The following is a 14475-nucleotide window of genomic DNA, read 5'->3' as shown; positions in this document are numbered from 1 at the left end:
TTCTTATGATTATTTAGTTTATCAGTCCTATTAACCTATTACTCTTTCTATTATGAATCAAATTTTATTTAGTTTATCAATCCTATTTATATTTAGTTTATCAATTGATTAAATAATGAAACTTTTTATTAAAAGGGAAACATGCTAAAATAAAAACTATAACAACTATGCATTAGAATAAAATTTTAAAGAAAATATTACTATCTTTTTTATGAATTGTTCGTAAATAAGATTTATTATATCTAAATGAGAAATGCCATTCCTGACTTGTTTATAGCTATAGCGCACAAATATAATTGGTTCCAGTTTGATATACATAGCGATTGATAATTTTAATTAAACAGATTCAAATCTTATTTATACTTTTACTTTCCTTTTTAAAAAAAACCGCAGTAAAAATAAATTTTACATGCAAATAACACTAAATTTTTTTTGCGATTGCTTATACTCATAAACAGTTCATTATTTCTAAGAATTAATTGAAAGTAAAAAAAAAAAAAACTTTTTATTCTATCTTTTTTTTGTTGTTGTTGTTGTAGTCCTAGAACATGTTTAGACTATCATTAAATAATACCTATAAGATACGCATTTTAATCAGACTACGAGAAATACAGATCTATTCATTCACAAATTTTTTTTTAGAGTAGGAATTCTATCTAATAAAAAAAATTTCGTTATATTTTTATAATTCTTGATACTCGCTAAGTTTGCTATTTCTGAAAGCAAATTGAAATTGAAAAAGTTTTTATCCTGTCTTTTTTTTTTCTTTTTTCTTTCTTTTTTGTGCAAGTTGTTGTCTTAGTAAATGTTTGTACTATTCTTTAAATAGTACCTATATGCTAAGTATTTTAATCAATTACAGATCTATTGATTCTCAAACGTTTTTTGAAATAAGAATTCTATCCAAATAAAACAAGGCGGTACAGTTAGTATAAAAAAATAAATTACATACCATGGGCTGTCAGAATTTCTTTTTTTACTATTTTTAAATTTAACCTAGTTTTAGCAAGATAATTCCTTAGACCGGGATAGCCTGGTTGGTAGGGCGCTGAGCCCACGTCCAAGAGTTCGTGGGTTCGATCCCGCCAGCCAAAGACTCTCCGCGTATTATACGGTTACTGATGCACGTTAAATCTGTCGAGTAGCAAAGTCCTCCATGTTCGCATAACAAAATAATACCTCTGGGGGTACTGATCCAGGAGTTTCCTTGTCCTCTAGATTGAGTCGAAATTACAAGGCTACGGAGTTGAACATTAGTTATCGTAAACCCAAACTTGTGTCGACTGTTCAACGACCGATATAAAAAAAAGATAATTGCTTCGCTGTAACGACTAAACTCTCATAGGTCATATATATATANCATTTGGCGAAATTTTACTGTAACTTTAGTTTTTAGAGAAATTTTATTGTAATAATTTTACTTTTATCTCCGTATACCCCCCTGGGGTGGGTCGGAGTTCAACCTTACTTATATATATATATATATTCATTCTAGCTCTCTTTTGGAAGATGTGAAAGAACAGCTTCTCACGACAATCGAAAGAACTTTTCACTTAAGCAGAGAAAATTCTGAAAGATTACATGCTGAACTCATGCTATGTGTCAGAAGGAAAGATTTGGTAAGTACTTGATTTAGTAAAATATAATTGTTCCTTAGTATTGTTTCAAAATAGATACTTTCAAAATATTCGGACTTGCCATAAGAGGACAACACAATGCACAAAAATATCTTTTAGTTTACATAGAAAACAGGTAGTTACCACTTTTTTGTTTTTAGCCGTAAAACTAGTGGTAACAAAATTTTTCTCATTAATTTCCGTGATTTGATTGATATCAACTAGTTATAGTTGCAGTTTTTTTCCGGGGTACAAACAGAGCTTTATGAATGTGAACACGCTTGTCTTATTTCATCAATGCAAATTTAAAAAAAAAATAATAACAATTTAAATGCTTCATTATTTGTTTTGGGGGAAATGGGTACGTTGTCTTTCACTCATACCTTTCAGCTACTCTGTTGAATTTCTGCAACTTGCGAAAATATTTTTATAGTTGAATCAAAGGTTATGTATTATTTATAACAAACTACAGTTCAAAGAATTTCGTGCATATAAATAAAATACACAGATTTGTTAACCCTTTCGCGCCGACTGTCACAAATACCTGTCAGCATAAAACCGTATCAATCATGGTACAAATATAAAACTGGTAACCAAAGTAGAGTTCTTTAGCAGTTTATTTGTGAGCGGAGTTATAATTATTTGATTTATTTTAATTCACCATTACTTCAGTTCAAAATAAAATTATTCCGCTATACTTTGAACTAGCATTGATTATATATATGATTAAACTAACAATAATTAAAGTAAAAGCAAAGTAAGTCTGTCAAATTAGCAACGACTACATTTAAGTTACCGTTTTTTATTTAATTACATCCTGATTTTGTACGAATGCTTTTCTGAATCACCCGTCCCCTTTAATCTGTACTTGTTTATATATTAATTTAATTTCATATTTTAATCACAACCTATGATTGCATCAAATTTAATACCAATCAATGCTTAGATATCAATTGTGCTTTTTATATTCACGAAAATTTCTGATTATTGCATAAATCATGACTTATATTAAATATCAAATCATGTTTAATTTATCAAGCAAATATGCTTGATCTTCTGTAATGTTACCTAAATGCTGCATAATTCAAAATGTTTTTTAATTCAACTTGTAAATACTTCATGATGAATGGGTTAGGGGCCGCTGCGCGGCCCAGGCACCCAATATTAGTTAAATAAAAATAAAAAGAATCACCCGTCCCCAAGGTATTAAAGGTCAAATAAACAAATGGCCATATTCATAAGTTAAATTCAAATTCTGTTTCTTTTAAAAATTCCTGTTTTTGTTTACTAACACTGGAAACAATATTACGCAAAAGCCTTAGTTGTTGAATGGGTGTGCAATAGTAAATTTCCCACCACCTTTAAATTTAATATTTCTGTTTTGAGGCTTATCATTATTTTTTGAGATTTCAAACCTTCATCTTTGAAAGTTTGACATCAACTTGATAAATAATCACAGTATTATTTAGTTACCTTTCAGCAATTTACTTTTTTCTTTTCTCTGCAGATAACTGTCTTTCGAATGGGTGAAGGTCCATGTCAAGAATTGGATCAAGCAGTTTTAATAGCCCTTTTGAAAGGTAAGAAATAATGTTAGTCGTCACGTCTTTAATGTCCAGATTAACTTCTGTCCACCACCGACCTTAGGATACTTTTGGATATCCAGCAACGCTACGTGATATGCTTCACAGTGTTTCATTTCCTTTCTCTGGCACTCTATCATTGTTAATTCCTTTGTTCTACTGCGACAACTTATAGATCTCTTTTAGGATATTTTTGTAATAGAACTGTGTTTATACCAACTTTTAAAATTATATTTATTTAATAGATATCAATCTATTTAATTTATTGTCGTTATTTTTTTTTTTTAACAAAGACACGGGGTGCTTTGAAAAATTAATAAGACATAAAATAGATTGTAGATAAAATGCAACTTCGCAAATGCAGCAATACGAACCGAGTATGTCCAGGCATATAAATTTAATCTTTAAAAAATGTTAAATTTTAATTTTTCTTGCAATCGTAGATAATCTTATCGATTTCAATTCAACTTTTAATTTAAGAATTCATACTTGATGTTTTATCATTTATATTTATTTATTTTAAAAACAAATTTTCTTATAGAAAAAAATTAGTTAAAACATGTTGCCACTTAATTCAATTTTTAACCCTTTGCACTCTGACATCGTCTCTGAGCAATACCTATTAGAAAAGAGAAGGCCTCAGCACGGGTCACCATAAACAAGAAATTTGATCCTTTAGTAGCCCAAACGTAATGACATCTTTCTTATTTTTCACCCACTGCTCAGTTTATGTTCGTTACGTCGGATAACTGAATTGATCCGTGCTGAGGCCTTCTTTTTTCTAGGAGATGTTGCTCTGAGGCGCCATTAACAGTCACTACTCTAAAATTCAAAATTTTGATATCTCAATTATTAGTAACTACTTTATTTTAAGAATGACAATTCATCGGCACCACAGTATGCGAGCAAACTAAACGGGTCGCATTACTGGTAACTTAGTATGATGAGCTACCCAGAAATAAGTGGTATTACCAGGACGCCTAGGTCATCACTGTATCAGAGTCTCAGACTAGGTAGTTGCCGGGCTACCTATTGTTTATATAACCTTTTCTTTCTCGTTGACAGTTTTTGTCAATCTCGTGTAAATATGTAAATAGATTTTCTCAACTTTTTTCTGTTTTACTTCACTCGCGTAAATGTTAATAATATTCAGACCCATGTAAATATTATTATATTCTAATCTAATCTAGTTTAATCTCAATTATGTTTAATTTCCTATCGATTTCATCATATGGTCAACCGACTTGTAATTAAACCAAGAATCATAATTGATAAACTACCACTTTAAAATATATATTTGTTGCCCGAAGCAAGTTGGCATCTCTGTATATTTTATTCTTGAATAAATAAGTGTTATAGCTTAGAATCCTATGTAAATGATAAATAGCAGAGATGCCAACTTGCTCCGGACAGCAAATATATATTTTAAAGAGGTAGTTTATCAATTGTGATTCTTGGTTTAATAAATTCAATTTAGTAGATTTTTATCCACCACTATTTCTAAATAATTCGTTAGCTTATGCAATTCACCACTTAAAAGTATTCATGTTATGCTATACCTTTTAAAAAGCAAGCAAAAATAGTCAAATATTTGCAAAATTTACTATGTTGTTATTTACCGTATTTTTAATTATTTTTGCGCGTCCGGAGCAGTTGGCATCTCTGAAATAGCAGTAAAACGATTTTTTTTTCTTAGCTTTCACATTGTTATTTCAATTGTCGATTATATTCAAGTGTGAAAAATTATAGCAGCATGAAATACAACGCCGCTCGAACTATAATGAGCGTGGCCTGTTTAGCGCGCTCGAATTAACTCGAGCTAAAATTTAGTTGATAATCTTTCTAGTTATCCCATCATTTTTAAAATGTTTCGAAATATTTTCTAATTTAGTCGTTCCTTCCTCCTGAAGTTTCCCCAAATTCCACCATCCCTTTTTCTTTTCTCCTTCCTTTTAAAATCTTGTTCAAACTTTTTCCAATGTCCTGATTGGTTAAACCAATTTGGACGTGTATATATTTTTACTATTCCTTTGTCGTTTGGTATTTAGATACTGAGGACAACTCTCGTATAGCGAACCTGTACTATCGTATGTCCATTACTGTACTTTGTTAATTATTTAAAAAAAAATTATTATGCTCAAAAAATAATTGTTACGCTAACGAAATAAGTTTTAGTGGTATCACTTGTATTTAAAAGTTTATAACGATTAACGATATAACATTTGCGTCAAAAGTAATTTCGTCATCATTAATGAAACAAGTGCGGACACTTGTCCGCTAAGAGTTTAAAAAAAGAAAACGTATATTTTATTGCGCGATTTAAAACTTGAAGGTGTTTAATTAAATAACTGTTGACATTACAAACGTCTTTGAAAAAATATACTTTGAAGTGAATATTTCACTTTTTACAGATGTATATATAATGTAGCTTAATTAATAAGCTCTAAAATACAAAGAATATACAATAGCAATTATATAAACTACCAGTTTTTAAAATAATATTTTTTTAATATTATTTTTAAATTTTTTTCAACTCTTACAAAAATGATATTTATCGACAAATTTGCAAAGGCCTCTCCAATACTTGTGTATTCTGAAGATTGCCAAGAAATGAAAATCAAGTTGCATATTTTGTAGTTTCGGCAATTAGTTTTTTTTTCTTATTGTATATACATTTTCAAAATGGTATTTTTAGTTCAATTCCTTTTATTGTTTGAATGATCAACAAAAAGAACAAAAACAGATTTAACGTATCACATCGTAAACTGAAATATATTATCGCCTTCTTCCTACCATTCCGTACGTAGCAGAAAAGCGGGAACACTTAGTACTCAATCGAGGGAATTTTAATACTACCTGGTTATGAATATGTTATTAAATTGCATAAAAAGTATACCTTCTAGAGAGAAATTGATTGCAGATTTCAAATCAGCGACGCGAAAATACCTTTGACCTTTTCAAAAAAACTCATGGAACAGAAAACAATAAATAATTTGTTCCCCAATATAATTCGTACGGCTCCTTACCTGTCACGTAAGGATAAAATATAGTAAATTTTCAATAGTAAAAGAAGAAAAAAATTAAGCTTCAAAAGTAAATAATATTTTTTATTATTCTTGGCTACTGTAAACCTTCTAAACGTCAATTCATTTTTATAGTTTATAAGAAGTAATTCTTATAAGGACAATTAAAAAAAAAATGCATGATGAGGTTATTTACCCTAACGAGCTTAAAGTAAAATAATATTTTCTATGTTTTGTCACTTCTGTCTTGTCACTATCGTGCCCTTTATTAAGTTTTATATATTTTTTCCTAGACTTAACGTAAAAAATTAGAACTTCATCTATTATGAACTTCGCTATCAAAGTATATTTCATAAATTGCTATCAAAGTATATTTCATACAATTCAATACTATATGGATTAATTTTATTAGTACAACCAATTTTAAAAAAAAAGTACCGTGAAATCTTGTTTTTTTAATTTTTTATAAGTGTCATAATTCTGAAGAATCACCCTTATGTCCTTCCCCTTTTTTCAAATGAATATTTTTTTTCTCCATTTTGCAGCAGAACTCTAATGAATTAACTTTGTCTAACGTTCACCAACAATTTGTGGTAACAATTAATTTTATTACTACTGCCAATTTAAAAAAAAAGTGCTGTGAAATCTTGTTCTTTAATTTTTCTTAAATATCATAATTCTGAAGAATCACCCTTATGTCCTTCCATTTTTTTCAAATGAATGTTTTTTTTTTCCATTTTGCGGCAGAACTTTGATGAATTTATTTTGTCCAACGTTCACCAACAATTTGTGAACTTAGACTTATCTTATTCCTTCTCAAAAGAAATTATGTTTTGAAATATTTCTTTTTTTTTTCTTCAGGTCACCACATGCCTGCACCTGATCAGTTACGGTTGGCGTTAACTTGGAATCGAGTAGATATTGCAAGAAACGAAATATTTGTTTACGGTCAGGAATGGCCAGTAAGATAATTTTTTTACTGTATTAATGTATAATTTTACAAAATAGTCTAAACCAGTTGTTCCCCACCTATGTGAAAGAAACAACAAATATGAGAGTGTTGTTTCTTTTTGAGAAATAGTCGCCGTTATTATCGCAGATGAAAATCTCTAACAAAAAACTATCAGTAGTTCTTACAGTTTTTTTTTTATATAAAGAAAAATTCCAACGAAACTTAAGAGCAGAAATAAATACTCACCCAAGGCTTCCAACTTTCGAAGCTTTGGGAGAAAATTAACCTCTATTCGTAGCAGTGGCGTAATTTTGGAGAGTTGGCAAAAATAACCAAAATTTCAAAACCTTTAGCTTTTGAATGCATACCACCATGTAAAATATTTTGCAAAAACGTTTCTCATTTTTGTTTGTGAAGACATATATTGTGGGTACATTTATTTTATACTAACTCCTTTTTAAAGGAGGATTTTTAACGATTTTTGTGCTTGTCATATGTAAGCTTTTATGGAGAAGTTTTAATGTTTTTCGACGAATAATAATTTTGTTTGAGAAGCTAAAAGAAATATACTTATATTTCGGCTTGGATTCATGAAATAAAATATCAGCCACCACTGCTTAGAACATACTGAAAACAAATTTTATCTACCCTTGTTTGCCTGAAAATTGCTCCAAAATGATTCGGGGGTAGCGCGAGCTCAACATTTGAAATTCTTCCGGTATTTATAGTATAAATTTGTGAGAATTTGGAAAATATTAATTCGAAAAAATTATATTTTTAAGCAGCGCCAATTGTGATCAAATTATTATGTCATTTCGCTACTTCTAAAGGTATGCCTAAGACTGAATAAAATTATTTTTACTAGTTTTAATACAAAAAATTTCTATATTTTTTCAAGAGTATTAATTTTTTTCAATTTTTTCATTAAAAATTAGCAGTTTCGTGCAAAAAAACGACATTTTATTTTGTATAAAAATGTTTATGAAACTGTTTGGAGTATTTTTTTAAACAACGCTATCAGGCAGCGTTGGTAAATAATAATAATGACATAAAAATTGAAATCAAATATAGAATCAACATGGCTAACAGATGTTATCATGGTTTCAGAAACCAGTTCAAATCTAAATACATAAGCTTCGAAACAAAAATATAGTTGTACAAGACACTAGTTTTATATGTACACCAGTATTCACTGACATAAAAAACAAGCTTTATAAGGCAGTGAATACTGGGCAGTTAATAAAGCAGACGAAGAGAAACTGGTGACTTTCGAGAGAAAAACACTAAGAAAATTTTTAGTACAATAAGAGAAAATGGAACCTGGAGAATTCGTTACAACCATGAATTACAATTAAAATACAAAGAACCTGACATAGGAAAAGTGATCAAGGTTTCTCAAATAAGGTGGCTAGGACATGTATTTCGATATAGCGATGAAAATCCTATTAAAAAATAACCTTTCAAACGCCAGAGGGAAAAAGAAAGGTCCGGGGTTCCCTTCTCTGACAGAGCAAGGTTGACGACTTAGCTTTTCTATCCTTCAATAGGTTAAGGCTGAGTGCTAGAAGCTTTTGCTTTTCTCAATTAAATAGATATCCCACAAAAACAAATTGATAATGTGTAAGCTACAAATCGTTTGCGGTCACTAGAGGACGGGGTCTTGAACAGCGAGAGGACCACTCGTCTGGAGTGATAGATTTATGAGGAATTAGAATGCAGAACGTCTTATCTTAACAATTTGTTCTTCTGGAATATAACATTTCTTTCAATTTGTTTTTGTGGGATATCTATTTCATTGAGGAAAGCAAGACTAAACACCGGGGGTTCCTCTTTCGGTTGGCCACTCAACCGGCACATCTGCTCCAGAAGCATCCGCTCCTGGAAGCATAAGCCTCCTGGAACATCTGCTTCGCAGTGCCTAAAGTCAAGAAAACTGAGATGGTCACAGTAGAGCTTGGTCCTCCATGGACTGTCATGGCTCTCAATTTAATTTAATTTTTTTAAAAAAAACGTCGTTTAATTAGTCAAAAGATATCTAGAAGTTGGATTCTCTGTGAAACTAGTAATGTTAAAATAAAGGCACTACTATCTAATTATTATCTTTAGTTAGAATAAATTTAAAAATTCATTTTTAATTCTCGTCATTTATAAATTACAACCAGTTACAACGCATAGCCAGTTACCAACGTGCTTATAGACATAAATAAAGAGCATTACTGTTTGCCAAAACAAGCCGTATATTTTGAAACGAATAATGGCAATTATTCAAGTTATATTCTCAAATTTGTCAATTTAAGTAGCTTCATCGACATGTTAATGACACTTTAAGAAATGTTTATCCCATCAGATTACATCCATTATCGAAAATAATTAATCCCTTTTTCCGGAGAAGATGTCATAAATTGGGAAGAAAGCTGTTGTGGGTATTTTAAATCCAACCTTGACGAGTAACATATTGTGGTATCACAAATATTTTCGCTTCAAATAGTGCAGAGTCTGTTAAGATTCGAAACGGTTTCTGCTTGTGTGGTAATTATCTTTCAATTATTTCACAATGTAAATAATTTATTGCGTTTTCGGAAAGTTAGACAATATTTTAATTAAAGTTCTGAAGATGAAGTTTCCAGTTATAAGATGAAGATAACGATGTATATTTTCTAGCTGTAGATTCTTATCTTTTTTCTGCAATGTTAAGCGAATATTCTCTGAAATTAAGTTTCTTGCATTCGATTAAATGAAACTATTTACAAAAGATTCAGAATATGTCATACTTGCACACCAGGCCTGAAAGCGAGACAGAAAAGAGAAAATACTGGTAGGAGAACTAATTCAATATTAGATAATATTCGGGAGGAGTTAATCTATTCTTAACGATAAACAATTCACTATAATTAACTTTTTCTCGTCGAAGAAGTAATTAAATATAAAAATTGTATCCGTTAAGAACAATTGGTAATTAAAGATTTTTATTATTCTCGAAAAAAATTAAAAAATGAAATTTATTTGTTCCCAGTTTTTACTCTTTTCCGTCTTGATATATGTGGGCTTTCAGCCCTCTTACACACCGTTCGTCGATTTTATGATAGTTTTTGAGACACCCTCTATATACACTGTACTGCTTCTTACTTAGGGAAAAGAAAACAGTAATATATAGTTTAGAATTAAAAACAGTAAAAGCTTTCAGTAGGACGTTTTTAGAAATCTAAAAATGAAATGGATTTACTACCTGTATTTTTCGAGGAGCAGACAGATCTGACAAATTGATAATCACATATTCAACAGACCTTCTCATAGTTGTTAAAATTTGTATAAAAATGAATTCAATAAGAAGTTTTGATTATTTAAATTATATATAGCCACCATTATCTGTTATTTTTCAAATTAAATATATTAGTACATAATTCCTAATTCATTTTGGCAATGGAGCCCTAAATATTTTAATAAATGAGTGGAAATATTTGATGATTGAAATTTCATTAATTGTTTTGTAAATACACTGATGGAAGAAAAACTCCCAACACCAAGAAAAAAATATTATAGAGAAATGGAATTTCAGAAATGCATTTGTCTGAGTAACATGTATAATTGATATTATAGAGTAATGAAATTTCAGAAATGCGTTTGTCTGAGTAACATGTAAAATTGATATTATAGAGAGATGAAATTTCAGAAATGCGTTTGTCTGAGTAACATGTATAATTTATATTATAGAGTAATGAAATTTCAGAAATGCGTTTGCCTAAGTAACATGTATAATTGATATTATAGAGTAATGAAATTTCAGAAATGCGTTTGTCTGAGTAACATGTATAATTGATATCATAGAGTACTGAAATTTCAGAAAAGAGTTTGTCTGAGTAACATGTATAATTAATATTATAGAGTAATGAAATTTCAGAAATGCGTTAGTCTGAGTAACATGCATAGTTTATTGAAGTTTCAGGATCACAAGCTAATGCAATCAAGAGAAAAACCGCTTCAAGTGAGCATTCTTGTGCATTAATAACCGGTGTAACCACCGGAACTTTGAATGCAAACATGCATTTGTGTCATACAGAGGCCGCATTTCATTTTGTGGGATGGTATCCCATGCCTGTTGCATTTGGTCAATAAATACAAGAACAGTTAGTGCTGATTGTGGATGACGCTGAAGTTGTCGTCCAATTATGTCTCATACGTGCTCGATTGGGGAAAGATCTGGTGATTTCACAGGCCAAAGCATCATGTCGACATTCTGTAGAGCATGTTCGGTAACAACAGCAATATGAGAATGCTGTTCGTGAATGACAACAAAACAGGTTGAATCACCAGGGTGACGTACAAATAGCATTTACGGTGTGTGGAATAACCACGAGAGTGCTCTTGCTGTCATAGGAAATTGCTCCCCAGACCATAGCTCAAGTTGTAAGTCCAGTGTTCTTAAGCCGAAGACAAGTCGGTAACTGGAGCTCTTTCTTACCAATATACGGCTGTCACTGGCACCATAGGCAGAATCGACTTTTATCAGAAAACACAATAGATCTCAACTCGACACCCACGTCGTAAACGACAGTGGTTTTGAGTGAGTGGAATGCAAGCTACAGGGCGTTTCGCTGGGAGTTGTACTTGAAGTAGCCAATTTGTAACAATTCGTTGTGTCACTGAAGCGCCAACTGCAGCTCGAATTTCTGATGCGCGGAGTACGGTGTGCTACAGCCATATGCCGCACCCGGCTGTATACTAAGTTTACAAATTGGAATTCTGTAAATATTTTAACTATAAGAAAAAACAAACAAAAAAGAATAAAAATTTAAAGAATTTTAATTTTTTTTCTCTATCAAGTATGCAACAAGAAATTCGACAATTTTGCATTTGTGGCTTTCATTTTTATTCCGAATTTCTTAAAATAATAATGCTAATTCAAAACAACATTATTTAAACATTTGACTTGAAATATTGGTTTATAGAAAATATGATCAATGAATTTTATAAAGAGCACTGTTTGTATATATATATATATATATATAGGGTTGTTCATAATTCCCTCCGCCTGTAATCGCCATTTTTCTTTACTACAACTGGCTTCAGTGGTACATGTTACTGCCATCTACCGGCAACTGCTTAAATTAAAACTTGAATACTTTCGAAATAATTTCATATATACTTTTTTGCCATATTCGTCTTCGTATTTTTACTATAACGTATATACTATACATAAATATTTTTTCCAAGTACAAACGATTATTTTTCGGATGCTGACAGTCGTTAGTCATTCATTTCGTTTTGATTAACATATGAACAAATTGTTCTTATGTAACATTATAATAAATTTATGTTTTATAAACAAAAAGATCTCTATTTTCTTTTTAAAAAATGGATTAACTTTTCACAGAAAAAAAATGTGAATAAGAAGCCACCGACTGGGTGTATGAACAGTGGCTCCTAGTTTAAGTATCATTATTATAAAATGTCGGAAAAATTTTGAAAGTTTTTACAACTTTAATATTTAAAACTCTATAAATATGTTCACTAGAATTTCAATAAATAACATGAGACAACAAACAAAAAATTCAAAATTAGTTATTTAAGAAAATTAAAAATCATGTAATTCTTTATAGGTAAAGAAGTAGAAAGTATAATATTCCATTTTTTGTTTGAAGGGCCCTTGACCCCTAATAAAACTTTAATTCAATAAGTTCCGTCTTTGATTTTTCTGAAAACAGGCATATGATAAGGAACAATGTATCATTCTTTAACCTGTCTGCGAAAGCAGGTTAAACCACTTAAGAAACTTCTAAAATCCAATTTTTAACTTTATTTTTCTTTTAAAATCGTTTTTTTAGGAATAATGGGATTCTGTTAGCTCTTAAGAGAGTAATGAATTATAAATGAAGAAGAACAGAAAAACCTATCTCTTTTTAAAATGAATTATGCTTCGCTTTAACAATAACAAAACGTAATTTTTTATGAATTTAATGATGAGAAAATATTATAAGAGCGTAATGTTCGTTATTTTATTTTTCAAATGCATTGTTTGCAGTGGCTTTAATATTCTTATCAACTAAGAGGATTTATGATTTGAATAATTATATTCCAATTATTTTACATAATATCATGTATGTTTCTCTAGTAGTTGTCTCAAAGGTCAGCCATACTGAAAAAAACGAGGTTTATGGAATAAGTGTGATGGGTAATTTTGTTTCATTTAGGGTTAAATAAATGTACAAATGTAAAAGTGTTATATATAACTGAGGGGCGCTTAAATGTTGTGACAAATCTCTTGGTGAGTTAGGGTACACTATCAGAATTAAAATACCCAGTCTCTGAGATTTCGTACCCTGCTATGAGGCTCTACACTACTGCGATCTGTTAAATTATGAAAAGAAAGAAACAGTTCATATTAGGGAAGTCCTCCGTATAACGGCACATCTTAGCATGGTTTCCTATACAATTTTTATCCTGATAATGTGATTAACTTGCATTTATACATATCTACAAAAGATCGACTAAAAACGTGCTTAAAAAAACTGTAGCTTTGAGAGAGAACCCAATTTCAAATCAGAAATCTGTGATACGAAATTATATAAGACCTGTTAAAAAATCTCATGCAACAAAAAACAAAACAAAATTTTTTCCCAAGTTACATTATTACAGTAAATACTGAGTGTAAGAAGCATTATGTATTTAAATATTATCCATTATTACAGATTAAAGTACATATTACATCATACACTGATCACCACCGTCTGATTAGCAAAACGGAAAATGGAGGTTTATGTTTAAAAAAATGTTTGAAATTAGAAAATGAAACAAGTTGTTCTTTCCTTTAGTGATCCACCCTCTAGTGCCAGCTTCTGGTCTTTTTCCTTTTCGTTGAAGCCATTTTAATGCGCAAATGACGCATAAGAATAAAAAAGTAATTCTTGTGTGAATAGTCGGACATCTATAATCAATTGTATCTTCAATAGACTGACTTGATCCGTGGCGAACAAAGGAGATAGAACGTTCGCCTCCCAATGTGGTTAACCTGGTTCGAATCCCAGAGATGGGTGATCGATACGAATTCCGCCCCCGGCTCGCACCGACCACAGTGCTGACGTAAAATATCCTCAGTGGTAGACGGATCATGGGTTTGAGTCTCCTTAAGAGGTTTTTGTGGCTTTCCTCTCCACGTAATGCAAATGAGGGTTGATTTCATCAAAAAAAAAAAAAAAAAAACCCTCCACAAAGGCTTAAATAAATTGACACAAGCTTTCCTTAAGGCAAAAAAAAAAAAAAAAAAAAAAAAAAAAAAAAAAAAAAAAAAAAAAAAAAAAAAAAAA

At 30.5% G+C, this 14475-nt stretch overlaps 1 protein-coding gene across 1 annotated transcript in view; it reads left to right on the top strand.

Annotated features, from left to right (window-relative positions):
- Positions 1-14475, top strand: part of LOC122269824 (transient receptor potential cation channel trpm-like) — a 255102-nt gene that overhangs the window by 199224 nt on the left and 41403 nt on the right. The window contains exons 8-10 of the mRNA XM_071187014.1: positions 1496-1619; positions 3124-3196; positions 7084-7184. Of these exons, the coding sequence (XP_071043115.1) occupies positions 1496-1619; positions 3124-3196; positions 7084-7184 (298 nt within the window). The remainder of the gene's footprint in view (positions 1-1495; positions 1620-3123; positions 3197-7083; positions 7185-14475) is intronic.

The sequence above is a fragment of the Parasteatoda tepidariorum genome, chromosome 10, assembly GCF_043381705.1.
Source record: "Parasteatoda tepidariorum isolate YZ-2023 chromosome 10, CAS_Ptep_4.0, whole genome shotgun sequence".
Taxonomy (NCBI): domain Eukaryota; kingdom Metazoa; phylum Arthropoda; class Arachnida; order Araneae; family Theridiidae; genus Parasteatoda; species Parasteatoda tepidariorum.
The sequence above is the reverse complement of the archived record's forward strand: the minus strand, read 5'-3'. Positions and strand labels throughout refer to the sequence as shown.